The 14,742-nt window shown below is 40.4% G+C and overlaps 1 protein-coding gene across 1 annotated transcript; it reads right to left on the bottom strand.

Moving 5' to 3' along the window:
• Positions 1 to 1,768: 1,768 nt before the first annotated feature.
• ppt1 (palmitoyl-protein thioesterase 1 (ceroid-lipofuscinosis, neuronal 1, infantile)) lies at positions 1,769 to 8,095 on the bottom strand. Its single transcript, XM_039740301.1, has 9 exons — positions 7,917 to 8,095; positions 7,416 to 7,525; positions 7,208 to 7,335; positions 7,053 to 7,123; positions 6,874 to 6,976; positions 2,926 to 3,016; positions 2,675 to 2,773; positions 2,452 to 2,523; positions 1,769 to 2,272 (listed from the first exon to the last, which is right to left on the bottom strand). The coding sequence occupies exons 1-9, from the start codon at positions 8,026 to 8,028 to the stop codon at positions 2,150 to 2,152; spliced, it is 909 nt and encodes a 302-aa protein (XP_039596235.1). The 5' UTR covers positions 8,029 to 8,095; the 3' UTR covers positions 1,769 to 2,149.
• Between the last annotated feature and the right edge of the window lie 6,647 nt (positions 8,096 to 14,742).

The raw sequence follows: 14,742 nt of genomic DNA, 5'->3' as shown, positions 1-14,742 counted from the left end.
TGGAGGCTCTGATCGGGGCACTCGAAAGACTAAGCGAGGAGTCTGAGTGTCTGGGCTTGCAAATGTCCTGGATAAAAACCAAGATCCAGGCCTTTAATGACCTCTTGGGAACGGCCATCAGCAGTGTGTCTGTTTGTGAAAAGAGTGTCGACCTTGTTGAGAGGTTTACTTACCTTGGGATTGACATTCATGTCTCTGGTGACTCTTCCTATGAAGTCAGTAAATGGATTGGGAGAGCATGGGGGGTCATGAGATCGCTGGAAAGGGGTGTGTGGTGCTCCCAATATCTTTGCAAAAGGACGAAGGTCCAAGTCATAGAGTCCTGGTGTTTCCTGTCTTGCTATATGGTTGCGAGACATGGACGCTATACAGTGACATGAGATGAAGACTGGACTCCTTCAGTACTGGTCTCTTTGGAAAATCCTTGGGTACCGCTGGTTTGACTTTGTGTTGCTCATGGAGTCCCGAATGAGGCACATTACCTGCATTGTGAGGGAGCGTCAGTTACAGCACTGCAGCCATGTGGCGCGTTTTCCCCGAGGGTGATCCGGCTCGTAAGATCCTCTGTATCAGGGACCCGAGTGGCTGGACTAGGCCAAGGGGTCGCCTACGTAACACCGGGCTGCCTAGGGGGTTTCAAACCGGGATCCCGAGTTGTTTCGTTGTGTAGTGGGTGTGGCAACGCGCTGTACCAGTGCATGCTCCCCGACTTGACTTAAACTTGACTACAACACAATGAAATGTGCAAAAAGTGAGGGGATCTGAATGTTCAAGTCCAACGTATGTGTGAAACTGTAACTGTTGTGATGTGGGATTTTGCATATAACTTGATAAATGTTTTGTATGTCTTTATTTATAATTTAGGCAAACCAAGTGGTCAGAGGTATTCGTGTTTGCACCCCTAATTTTTACGATTGTCTCTTTGTAATTTTATGACAGGATTTGGGGGGATGTGTCTTAAACCAGTTTGATCTCCCACACAAAGCCACGTTAGCTTAACATGTGGTCTTGGGGGGGTTGAGGTGTTAAAATGTACTATTTCTCTCATTGGTCTGAGATATGGCTGTTTGGAATTGGCTTGTCTCAGAGGCCTTTAAGTACCATGATGTCCTATTGGTTCTAGGAATTGGAGAGAACATCTATAAATGTACTTGCTCAACCACATTCTCTCTCTCTGACCCACATATGATGAAGAAGCATCTCTCTTACTAACCTGTGATGATGAAGACAACACAATGAAGAGCACAGCTCAGCAGCCATATTGAACAGACATGTGGCTGAAAGCTGAGCACCAACGATGCCTTAACTAGAGACATTTTAAGTAACTAACAAGTCTGTGCGCCACCTGAATTACACACCACCATTTTATCAGGTTGTATGGTTGCCAATATTCAAATGTACTTTGCATTTTGTTATTATTTATGAATATTATCAGTAATACATTATTTTATGTGTAACTTAACTCCTGCTTGTCTTTTTACTACATCTAATTGCCTGAGGTTATAGATATAGAAGGGAAGGTGGGGATAAGTTATATACAGCGGTAAGTCTGTGAGATTAGGCATTCTAAGGCTGCGTATTAATAATACAATAGGGGAAAGTAGAGCAATACATATATTACTCTACCAAGATAAAACAGTAACTAAACAAAAAATGTTTGCGCAACCATTTAAAGTGTAAATCACTGTCAGGTGCTGATTGCTGCTTACATTTACCACACGTTACAATTTGTTTACTGCAGTAGTTACATACAAAACAGAAAACCCAATCAAAATCAAGAAGCTTATTTAATTTTCATTTTTGTTTGTAAACAATATAAAACTTAGCAGAAACAGATTCACGTTGTCACTGAGGTTAGTAGGATTTTAAATTAGATTAAAAAAAGTTCATTTAAAAGTTAGCTTAGCTTCTCTATAAGGTCCTTCAGTTTGCAGTTAACCCCCAGTCAGCAGGCCCATGTAGCACCCCTTGTGTTTGCACCACCTTCCAATAATCCAGGGGCTCGCTCAAGACAGTAAGTGTGCACTTCTTGGATGGCAAAGCTGGCTGGTCCTCTAATCTCCTACAATTTCCTGATCTGTGCAGTAGATGAAGAAGGGGGTCAGGAAAGCCATTTATTTTAGCACTGCAAGCGATCATGAGTCCCAGCTCAATGCAGGTAGGGCAGAATGTTGTTTTTGAACCACTCGTCAGTAAACTGAAGATGATCACCGTCTGAGGTCAAGAACATCAACTTTCCAGCCTTGTCCATTGCCTGTAGGCCTAGACGATCCTAAATAAAGATAATACACTTTGTGAGATGATTGTCCTTTTATTGTTTGTCTCTTTAGATGACATATGGCAGATTGAGCAAGTACCGTATGTGCCAACACAGTCTGATTTCAATAGAACAAACCATGCCATTAAAATGAATTTATTCCAACAGCACTATGTTTTTGAAAAGCAGCTTACCTCTTTGTATAATGCACTCTCTTGTAAAGATTCGGTTTCTTTTGCTTGACCAGGCTTGTAGAATCCAAACCACTGCAATGAAAGCAATTTTCATCATAGGTGACAATCAGTTCAACGCTGTAATGTCACTGCTATTTTTGACTGACACTGTTTGCCACCTGTAGCTACAAATCTTTGTCTAAAGTTATCAAGTGAAAGCAATAATTAACAGAAGATCCATCACCTCTGACACAACTGGCTCCACCATCGAATCCTTCAAAAACTTCACCATCACTAACTTCTCCAGTGCCTGCAGGTTCTTCTTGTAGGTCTCATTAACAGTCTTGTGAAAAATAATCAAAACAAATGTTTGTCAATTCTACTGTGGCTGACTGAATGTACATGACTGCTTCTGATATGCAAATACTACACAGCGGAGATGGCTGCCTTCCAACTTCACAGAATGAATCCAATCAACTTTATTTCCATGCTTACCCTCTCTTGGTTAATGTCAGCAAGGAAAAGGCTATGCTGCCGATAGAGCTCTTCATTTAGTGGGTCATGCCAGTACTGAGCTTGGACCAAGCTGAAAAACAATGGAGTAGATTGATTGGAGAAGCAATCTGAACTTGTCAGTCACAAACCAGCAGGGATGTTCTGATCGATCGCCCGCTGATGGCAATTGGATGATATTCACAAAAAAAAAAAAAGGCTTGATTCGATGATCAGTAAAAAAGCCAATCACCAAATCCTATACTTTCAAGCTTCTGCTTTTCTTAGCATTATGGTTATTTAGTTGCAGTGCTCCCTTATGCGAGGTAATACGGTAGTTGAGCCTGCCCTGTCATTTTTTTTTTCCTTTTGCAGCAAATTTCCTGCTGTGTGAACAAAGAGCAGTGATTGGAGGCTCGTTTTATCAGTGAACGAGAAGCAATTGGTACATCTACTGGTATCCTTCAATAAGGGCGACCTCAATTGAGCGCGGCGAATAAAGGCGTTCGTAGATAATTTTATACGTTCAATCATTGCCTTTATCTAATAAATTTTCTGTAATAATTTTGTTACGTCTGCCTTTATTCGCTGCGCTCAATGGAGGTCGCCCTTTTGAATAGAACCTTATCTACTCTCTCTATATAAAATCCTAAGCCTAAAAGTGCAACGATTTTATGTGACGTTTTTGTCACGCTCTAAATCTGGCTTATTTTAAAACCTACATTTAGATGTTTGGTATCATTCTTTTCAGAATTTATTGAACTTTAATGTGATGTTGTTAGATGTTCAGATTCTTATTCCACTTTTAAATTATAAACTAAAAAATATCAAGAACTCATGTCCCTTGAGACGAGAGTTTGTGCCAAGAGATTTAACCACGCCCAGGGCCGGAAATAAAAGACAAAGAGAAGATGACAAAGACAGCTGCTGTACAGGCTTTTAAATGTTCGAAGTGCTGTGCGGGATGCTGATCACATGGCATAGCAGCAAGCCAGCAGCTGATCGAGCAAAGAGGAGGAGGTAAAAAAAAAAAAAAAAAAAAAAAAAAAGGTATTCGTTTCCCATTGTATTACCGTTTAAGAGGGGGTTTCGGAGTGGCGACCATGTCTCCTTGGAGTGCTTTAAGCCCCACTCTTCACAATGTGAGTGGCAGAGATGCAAAGTGGCTGGCGTGTAGCGCATAAAAGGGGGGTTGGTGAGCAAAGCAAGCGGGGGTAAGCCCCCTAGTTAGCCTATACGTTATAAAAAAGTGGAATAATAAACTGAAAAAAAGTAAATCGGAAAAGTCATCCTGTATAAATAGACAAACAGCAGGAAAAGCTTCTTTAAAGGAAAAATTAAAGGTATGAATTCCTTAAATTAAAATAGACATTGCATGAGTTTGGACAGTGAGCTTGTTTAAAACACAAAAGCTTACACTTTTAATTGCAAAAAGAAAAGATAAATTTGAAACTGCTGCTTAGTAAACAGCAGAGTTTTCTTAATGACTTGTACTGAGTTTATTATTTGTTACTGTGTGTCATACAGCATACGTTTTGGTAAGAAACAAGTACTACATAATTAAATGGTAATCCATATTTAATAATTACCCCTGAAGAATTACAATGTCTAGCTGACAAAAACCACACCTGTAAATATAGTATATGTATATTTTAACAGCAAAAAGATGTAGTGCAATTAACGATTTAAAATGATTAAAACCTTTAAGTACATGTATATTTACATTTCAGCAGTGTTGAATTGTCATTATCAGTTAATTGATTGTATGTATGAGAATATATATACATATTTTTGTTGTTACAGAAACGGTGAAAACTAATTTTTTTAATTAAACCTGGTTTCAGATAGGTACAGTGGAGGAAATAATTATTTGACCCCTCACTGATTTTGTAAGTTTGTCCAATGACAAAGAAATGAAAAGTCTCAGAACAGTATCATTTCAATGGTAGGTTTATTTCAACAGTGGCAGATTGCACATCAAAAGGAAAATCGAAAAAATAACTTTAAATAAAAGATAGAAATTGATTTGCATTTCATTGAGGGAAATAAGTTTTGAACCCCTACCAACCATTAAGAGTTCTGGCTCCCACAGAGTGGTTAGACACTTCTACTCAATTAGTCACCCTCATTAAGGACACCTGTCTTAACTAGTCACCTGTATAAAAGACACCTGTCCGCAGAATCAATCAATCAAGCAGACTCCACACTCTACAACATGGGAAAGACCAAAGAGCTGTCCAAGGATGTCAGAGACAAAATTGTAGACCTGCACAAGGCTGGAATGGGCTACAAAACCATTAGCAAGAAGCTGGGAGAGGAGGTGACAACTGTTGGTGCGATTGTTCGAAAATGGAAGGAGCACAAAATGACCATCAATCGACCTCGCTCTGGGGCTCCGCGCAAGATCTCACCTCGTGGGGTGTCAATGGTTCTGAGAAAGGTGAAAAGAATCCTAGAACTACATGGGAGGAGTTAGTTAATGACCTCAAATTAGCAGGGACCACAGTCACCAAGAAAACCATTGGAAACACATTACACGCAATGGATTAAAATCCTGCAGGGCTCAAGGTCCCCTGCTCAAGAAGGCACATGTGCAGGCCCGTCTGAAGTTTGCCAATGAACACCTGAATGATTCAGAGAGTGACTGGGAGAAGGTGCTGTGGTCTGATGAGACCAAAATAGAGCTCTTTGGCATTAACTCAACTCGCTGTGTTTGGAGGAAGAAAAATGCTGCCTATGACCCCCAAAACACCGTCCCCACCGTCAAGCATGGGGGTGGAAACATTTTGCTTTGGGGGTGTTTTTCTGCTAAGGGCACAGGACAACTTAATCGCATTAACGGGAAAATGGACTGAGCCATGTATCGTGAAATCCTGAGCGACAATCTCCTTCCCTCTGCCAGGAAACTGAAAATGGGTCGTGGATGGGTGTTCCAGCACGACAATGACCCAAAACATACAGCAAAGGCAACAAAGGAGTGGCTCAAGAAGAAGCACATTAAGGTCATGGAGTGGCCTAGTCAGTCTCCGGACCTTAATCCAATAGAAAACCTATGGAGGGAGCTCAAGCTCAGAGTAGCACAGAGACCGCCTCGAAACCTTAGGGATTTAGAGATGATCTGCAAAGAGGAGTGGACCAACATTCCTCCTAAAATGTGCGCAAACTTGGTCATCAATTACAAGAAACTTTTGACCTCTGTGCTTGCAAACAAGGGTTTTTCCACTAAGTATTAAGTCTTTTTTTGTTAGAGGGTTCAAAAACTTATTTCCCTCAATGAAATGCAAATCAATTTCTATCTTTTATTTAAAGTTATTTTTTCGATTTTCCTTTTGATGTGCAATCTGCCACTGTTGAAATAAACCTACCATTGAAATGATACTGTTCTGAGACTTTTCATTTCTTTGTCATTGGACAAACTTACAAAATCAGTGAGGGGTCAAATAATTATTTCCTCCACTGTATACTACAGAAGAAACAAACAATAAGACAGCTTGTAATTAGCAGAAGCATTTTATTTTCTTTTAGGCCATATGTATTATGGATAAATATTCAGGCCATTGGCTGTAAACATTAACTGAAGCTCCTGACCTGTACCAGTATGACTGTATTCATTGTGATTGGCTGAATTGATATTTACATGGATACACAGGTGGACAGGCGTTCAAATGATTTGTTCAGTGAGTGTATAGTGATGGTGGTTCAACACTTTCCAGCTGTGAATTTCACTAAAGTTCTAAATGAAAACGTCTTGTCGGGGAACACTTCAAAAATGTTTTTAAAACTAAAATTCTAGAGTTTTGATAGAAATTCATTTATGTCTTCAAGTACAAACCTTCAGATGAAAAAATCTTTTAAGATCATGTAAAAACATACATTGAATCAGGTTTTTATAAATCATTAACTGGTCCTGTAAATCTAATAGATCTCACAAAGTCTTGAAGAAGCACTTACTGATCTTGTACCAATTTGGTGTATGCTCCTGTATTGAGCATTTTTCTGATCCAGTTACAGATGGCTACACTATGACCAGGGCAGTGTGGGAGACCATACACACCTTAAAAAAAAAGTAACTGTTATTTTGACAGCCTTGCTCAACAGATTTCACCAAGAGTCACCATTTGCTCTATTACCTTGATGTTGTCCCCCAACTGAAATAAGATTCTTCATTGGTGGAGATGGACATCTCTGAGCCACAGCTCTCCTGCAAAGACAATCTGTGTGATTAAGCATTTTGTGACCACTAAATGGGCATACATCCATCTAGCTGTTTCTACTCATAACTCACAAAAACTGCCCCCCTTGGGAAAAGCCCATGGCATTGTATCCTGCTTGTAGGTGTGGATCCTTGGAAATCTTGTCACATGCCATTGTCACTTGATCGTTGGTGTTCATGAAGAAACTATTTTCTGCATCCTAAAGTGTATTGCAGAGCACATAATTATAGAATGTACTTCATTAAACAAGTGAGCAATGTTGCTGCTTAAAATACTAACCTCAGCAATGTTGTTTCCAATCTCCAGAGACAGCACATAAATCCCTGGAATCTCCAGCTCCACCATCTTTTTGATGGCTCCCATACTGAGGGGGTTACAGCAACTGTCACCTGTTAGGGGAGGCCAAAACCGAATGAACATTTGTAGAGACTGCGTAACCTGTCAGCAGTAAAGTTAAGCACTGGAAGACGTTGACAACAACATCAAGGAACGCGTTAAGAACGTGGCAGCAAGTGCCAGCCAGGGGAATTCTGCCTGTGATTTTCACTTCTTCCTGTTGTGTATGAAGTACAGACACTGTATACGTAAACAGCTCCACCAATTTAAGGTTAAGATTGATAAAAGTCCATTGACACTCGTGTTTAGTAAAACATGCTGTTTCTAAAAAAAAAAAAAAAAAAAACTCGAGCCACTGTCTTTCAAAGGATTTGATGAACCTATCGTGTTAGTCAGAGTTCTGACAACACGCTTCATCTTATGCCTTACAGGGCAAACACTCACCCATTCCATGCCACAGCACTAGAGGTACGGTGGCATTTTCTTTCCAAGCCGGCTTCGCGGTGCACAGTAAAACCCACCAACCAAGAAGCGACCAAACTGCGTTAACGAACATGACCAAAAATAATAAAGCCGGAAGAAACAACGAACAGTTCTACTTCCTGGAGCTGCGTGGATCACGTGAGAGGAAAATCACGTGACATGGCAAGCGGCGTTGACTCCGTCACGTGACATGGACCGTCGCGCACTAAACGGTTGCAGATTTTTTAGCTGCAGGCGGGGCTTGACAGGCATGTTTTTCTGTTACGTGCCGGACCGCTCACACGGCAGTCAGGTACTCGTGGATTTTTCAGTAGGGAATGGCCCTGTTTTATCTCATGATAAATGATTTACCGCATGTAGTGTCAAATGTGAACATATAATTAGTTACAGATGACTGTGGCATTTGGAAACGAGGAAGAAATGTTGATATTCCCATAAAAAAACGTACAACCCGCGGTCTCAGCGAAGAGAACTCAAATGTATGTGGTGGGGTGGAGTTTAAATTGGCAGCTTCTGAAACAGTTGCGATTTGTTTTACAACTACTTTAAATAAAAATCTTTTACTGCCTTATTGAATGGATGGAAGTATTTAAGTTTTGTGTCATGACTTTTCATAATTGATTTTAACGTGGAAACAACGTATCATGGAAGTAGTACCGAAATGTAAATGTAATTACTGTACATTTTATTATTTCATGACGGAAATTTGCCTTGACGGCCGGTACAATGATTTAACATTTAAACACATCAACAAAGAACAAAGCCAACAAACGTAAGCTGGGTACAAAAAATAAAATATAATAAAGAGCATATTACTTATGGTAAAGCATTTGATCAAACATATTAGCTGTTTAGGGCGGCACGGTGGCGCAGCGGTAGTGCTGCTGCCTTGCAGTAAGGAGACCTGGGTTCGCTGCATATTCTCCTCGTATCTGTGTGGGTTTCCTCCCGACTGCAGGTTAGGTGCATTGGGGATCCGGAATTGTCCCTATTGTGTGCTTGGTGTTTGAGTGTGTGTACCCTGCGGTGAGCTGACGCCCTGCCTGGGGTTTATTTCCTGCCTTGCGGCCTGTGTTGGCTGGGATTGGCTCCAGCAGACCCCCGTGACCCTGTAGTTAGGATAAAGCGGGTTGGATAATGGATGGATATTAGATATAAATAATAAGCTTAACATTTAGACTTGACTGATGATTGATGCAATAGCCACCTATGATCATATGATTGAAGCCTGTAGATGTTTATTAATATTGAACTTATTTGAAATATTAATGGCAGTTGGAATGAAAGAGTATTTGAACCAGTTGCTTTTTATCCATGAGATCTTGATCCTGTGACCTGAAATTGTGAATGTAGTGGACGTGTCTGATATTTGTAATCCTTGCTTGTTAAACAGGCCTTTTTTTGCTGGTATCAAGAATAGAATATCAGATTTTAAGTTTTTATGAAGACTAGAGGGCTTCGCTTGCCAACCCCCCTGGCCAGCTCTGCGCGCCAGCCATTTCGCATCTCTGCCTCTCACGTATGTGGATTTCACTTTCACCAAACAACAGATCTTTTAATTGTTGCAGATACGCCTCTTCATTGGGAAGAATCACTACTTGTCCCTGATGGCAAGACGAATTAGATGATCTACAAGTCTCCGACTTAATTTTTAAATCCGAACAATATATTCAATCTCTTTTCATTGTTCTGTTATTTCACCGAGTAATAATTTCCATTTGTATGTGCTAATGCTATCTTTACTGTAATTTTTTTGAGACTTTCGAATTTTAGTACTTCCATAATCTCTAACCTGCTCTACATGTGTGTCACGCTAATGTTTTTGAAATCTTTATGACGTTCTACTTTGTCATCTACTCTTTGTCTTTTATTTCCGGCCCCGGGCCTGGTTAAATCTCTTGGCACAAAGTCTCGTTTCACGGGATGTTTAAGTATCTCTCTGAAAAAGTCACGTCTCGTCCCAGGCTAAAAAGTCTCATCTCCTACCATTTTTTTAAAATTATAATAAGAGAGAAATGATTGCTATTATTCTTGCTTTAAAATTGATAAATGAGGTTAAACCCAATAAAGCAGTTATCGTAACAGACCCATTGCCATCCTTAGGACCAATGCCAACTGGATTGTATTTGAATAATATAATTGTGAATTTTTTGTTTTCCTGCTTATAAAAGAGTGTATGGAAATAAAAGCACATACATGTTAGGTAAACAAGTATTGTTTAGAACAGAAATAGACTTTTAAGGTTCCTTTAGGCAAATCTGAATTTAAGCGCATGATTTAAAAGGTTATTTTTGGGGATTGGCAAAACATTTGGAAGAGCAGTGATAAAGGACGACATTTGTTTTGGTTAAAATCTCTAGTATGGGGTAAGAATAAACGGCATCCTGAAGTTAGAAAAGGAGTAAATTATTTGTAATGGATTAAAGCTTGGGCATGTTGGTGTGAATCAATACTATTTTTACATTGGCAAGCATAAAACAGGAAACGGTGAGCAATGTGGTATTGAAGAAACATGAGAACATTACATGGTCTGGTGTTTGAAATATAGCAGGGTAAGGCAAAAGCTAATTGGTAAATTTAAACAAAAAGAACTCCCTTTTAGTAATTTAAAAGAAATAGTTAAGAGTATAATTGAGAAAAATCTTTTCTAAGTATCTAAAAGATACAACAATGTATAATATATTCTTGTAGTGTAAGTAATTAAAAGTGTAATACAGTAGGTACGTTAGAACCTCCGTCCAAAAGCTGGCAGTAACGGATCATTATTTTTCGCCCTAGTCTGCCATTATCTGGAAAAAGAAAAAGCTGCGGGGCAAATATGATTTGGCATGTGTTATCTTGCTTTGCCTGGGTAACGCCAAGCGTCCTCTTTAGTGACCCACCCTGGTCCTGACCTGAGTATTTCAAAAATGACCTGTGGTCTGACTTGCTCAATGCTTGTTCTTTGTTGGATAGAAGTCACCACTAAAATGCAGGTGACACTCTGGGCGGTGACGGTGTCGGGTGAAGTGAACGTCCTTGTCCTGCTCCTAGCAACCTGTAAGCTGTTTTAGTATTTATGTGAATGGATAATATGAACACACAGGTTACAGGTCCACACACACACACACACACAGAGTCCTGGTCTAATCTAGAGCTGGCAGTTGTCCTGATTGAGTGGCACACACTACACAAGTACAGAAAGAGTGGACAGGTTAGTATTTAAAAATGATTCCTAATGGTCCACTTTGTGTACAGATTTGCTTCATTAAGTTCATGTCAGCCCATATAAATGTGTCTTCTCCTTTCTGTTAGTTTAAATGCCGTAACTTAGTCAGTGGATGGTTTATTTGTTAGTTAGCGTCCATCTGATTTGATCTTCATTTCTTGCTTAGGCCATTAAAGAAAAGCTTTTGCTAGAAAAGAATTTGAGTACCATATGAACAGATGTTTGGGTCACACCTGACTTTCAGGGTTGCTTCTCACCTTCTGCCTTATGTTGTCAGAAAGGCTCCAGCTCCTTTGACTGCGAACGTAATTTAGCAGGTGGTCTAGTAAGTGGACAGACACTAATGACACCCAGTCAGTACATGCAGAGTCTATAGAAAGTTTTCAGATCCCCTCACTTTTTCACATTTTGCTTTGCTGTAGCCTTGTCCTAAAATCATTTAAATTAAAATTTCCCCCATCAAGCAACACTCGACACCGCAGAATGACAAAGTGAAAACAGGATTATAGAAATTTGTGTAAACTGTCATTAAAAAAATGAAATATCCTATTGACACAAGTATTCAGACCCCTTGCTCAGTACTTAAGCCTCTTTAGCCACGATTCCAGCCTAGAGTGTTTTTGAGTTTAACATGACAAGTTTCACACGCCTGGATTAGGGCAGTCTTCTTCTTCTTCTTCTCAAAATCAGTTAGGTTAGATGGAGGCCATTAGTAGACGGTTATTTTGTGGTCTCTCCAGAGATGTTTGTTTAGGTTCAAGTCTGGGCTTTGACTGGGCCACCAAAGGACATTCCCAGAGTTGTCCCTCAGCTACTTCTGTGTTGTCTTTCCTTTGGGCTTAGGGTCATTTTCCTGTTGGAATGTGAACCTACGGCCCAGTCTGAGGTCCAGAGCACACTGGAGCAGATTTCTGTTAAGGGTATCCCTATACTTTGCTTTGTGTAGCTTTCCCCCAATCCTATCCAGTCTCCTACTCCTGGAAAACAAACCCACAATCTTGATGCTGCCAACATCATCCTTCACCGTTGGAATGGTATTACTGTACATTGGAAGAAACTAGGCACCGCTCATCACCTGACGTGACGCAGATATTGATTTCTTCAATAGCCAGCAGCCATGCCACATGCACTTCAGAACAGCTAATCCACCCAATGCCAAGTATGTTTGGGCCTGGCCAGTACTTGGGTGGGAGACCCTCTAGGAAAAGCTTGGGTTGCTGCTGGAAGAAGGGTTAGCCTGTGTGTAGATTCCAATCCCCCCAGTGTAGTGACAAGGATACTGTGCTGTCAAAATGGTTCCATCCTTCATGTAAGGTGTAAAACCGAGGTCCTGACTTTCTGTGGTCGTTGAAGAGCCCATGGCCCCCTTTGTAAACAGTTGGGTGCATGTAAGGTGACCAGAATTTTTTGGGCCAATCCAGGGACATCTGAGGTGGCTAGAGGAGCGCAGAATCTGCAGATCACAAGTGGGACTCTATAGACACTACAGAGTACAAAGCAAAAGCTTATCACGTGATTTCTCTCCAAAGTTGCATAACCTCTGTCAAAACATCGCGCACGCGCGCCGAGTTCAAATTATCATGGTGATGAGATACATTCAAACAAGTGAACCAGCTGAAACCGGGAAAGAAATCTTAAACCAGGGACAAGACGAAGACATGTTTCTGAGTGGGGACAGTTGTCCGAAAAACGGGGATGGATGGTCACCTTAGTGTATGCCAATATCCAGGCCAAACTTCCCTACATGACTTGGTCATTCCCTGTCCCTTATTGGCTGTCTCTCTCACCCCTTAACTGTCTATTAGCTAATGTGTGGTGAGCATACTGGCACAAAAATGGCTGCTGTCACATCATCCAGGTGGTGAAGTCGCTCCCCACTCTCTATGTAAAACGTTCTATAAATGTAAGGCATTATTATTATAATTAGACCAAAGAATCATGTTTCTCACAAGGTGAGAGTCCCTTAGGTACCCTTTTGCAGACTCCAAGTGGATGGCCATGTGCCTTTTACTGAGGACAGGCTTCTGACTTAGAGTGTTGCACTGATGGTCATCCATCTGAAAGTTTCTTCCATCTCCACACAGGTTATCTGGAGAACAGCCAGAGTGACCATCAGATTGTTTTCCTCTCTAGCCAAGGCCCATCTCCCATAGTCTTGGTAACCCAGTTAAAACTGGGTAACTAAGAAAAACTGTTGTTGTTTCAAATTTCTTCTGTTGACAAATTATGGAGGCCACTGTGCTCTTCAAAGCCTCCCGTTTCTGAGCTCTGCAGGGAATTCCTTTGGCCTCATTGGCTTAGTTGTTATCAACTGTGGGACCTTCTAAAGACAGGCGTGTGCCAGCCAATTGAAGTGACCACAAGTGGACTCCAAGAAATGAGTTCCTTACTTCCATGTCTCCTACAGACTCATGACACTAACTAGCAACCAGTAACTTGCATGCCTCTCTGCAGGTAAATCATGTCACACAGCCGAGAGAACAACTGGCAAACAGATCTTCTACTAAGCGGCACAAATGGAAACTTAATTAACCCATTAATGCCCCGTGTTCCATTATTGGAACGACAGTCACGTAATTTTATACGTTATGTATGACGCCACATAACTCAACAATGGAATGTAATTTTTTTTTTCTCTTCAAATTCTTGCTCCTTATAATTTTTCTACGCACCATATGTGAATTTCATGCACAAACTCCTTAGGCATAAATGGGTTAAGAGCAAATATTGCATTTATTTTAAATAAAGCAGAACATCCATTTGTGTTTAGCAACTGTCTGCTACAAACTTATGTTTTCATATGGAAATGTGTTGCTGGCCATTTCATATCAGAGAATATTTCTTTTTTTCAATTATGTCCTGACAATTTAAGAGAACCAAATAAATCATCCATTAATTTTCTGCCCAAACTCTGTTAATTCCAGTCCGCTGGTGAGCTGCAGCCAACTGCTTACAAGGTAGGACCCTCCTTGGGTTGGGGCCAGTCCTCCCATGATTTGGTATTCAGTGATTGGGTTTTATATGTCAAATTGAAAAAAGTGGAGCTACAGAATATAAATAAACATGTTTAAATTGCGGTTATGGGGCCTACGGAGTGCTTTTCACTGACAAAGGGTTAAAAAAAAATCTTAAAAGATCAAACGACTTGTAACATGAGGCAACCTACAAATAGCAAACACTATCAACCACTTTATCTTGTTTGACAATACTTTTTGCTATAGAAAAGGATTTTATAAAATGAAGTACAATTTCTTTACCTATTAGATAAAACTACTGCCCAATAAAATCATTAAAGCCAATTTATTCCGTCCCAACACAGGGAGCAGCATACAGACATGAAGCAGTTAATCTCAACCAGCAGGCCAGACTCTGTCTCAAGTAAAATCTAGGAAGGAACAAGCATTCTAAAGTCCCACTTTAATAGTTAAAGGTGTACTGCAACCTCGTATCCCATCCTCTGTCATCTCAGACATTTTAAAACGGTGCACGGTCCAGTGGGGCATCAGGTTAATGCTGCGATTTCAAGCCAAAGGACTGTGCTTCAATTAGAGAGGTGGGTGAAAAAAGCTTTTGGCACAC

This window comes from Polypterus senegalus, chromosome 17 (assembly GCF_016835505.1).
Source record: "Polypterus senegalus isolate Bchr_013 chromosome 17, ASM1683550v1, whole genome shotgun sequence".
Taxonomy (NCBI): domain Eukaryota; kingdom Metazoa; phylum Chordata; class Cladistia; order Polypteriformes; family Polypteridae; genus Polypterus; species Polypterus senegalus.
The sequence above is the reverse complement of the archived record's forward strand: the minus strand, read 5'-3'. Positions and strand labels throughout refer to the sequence as shown.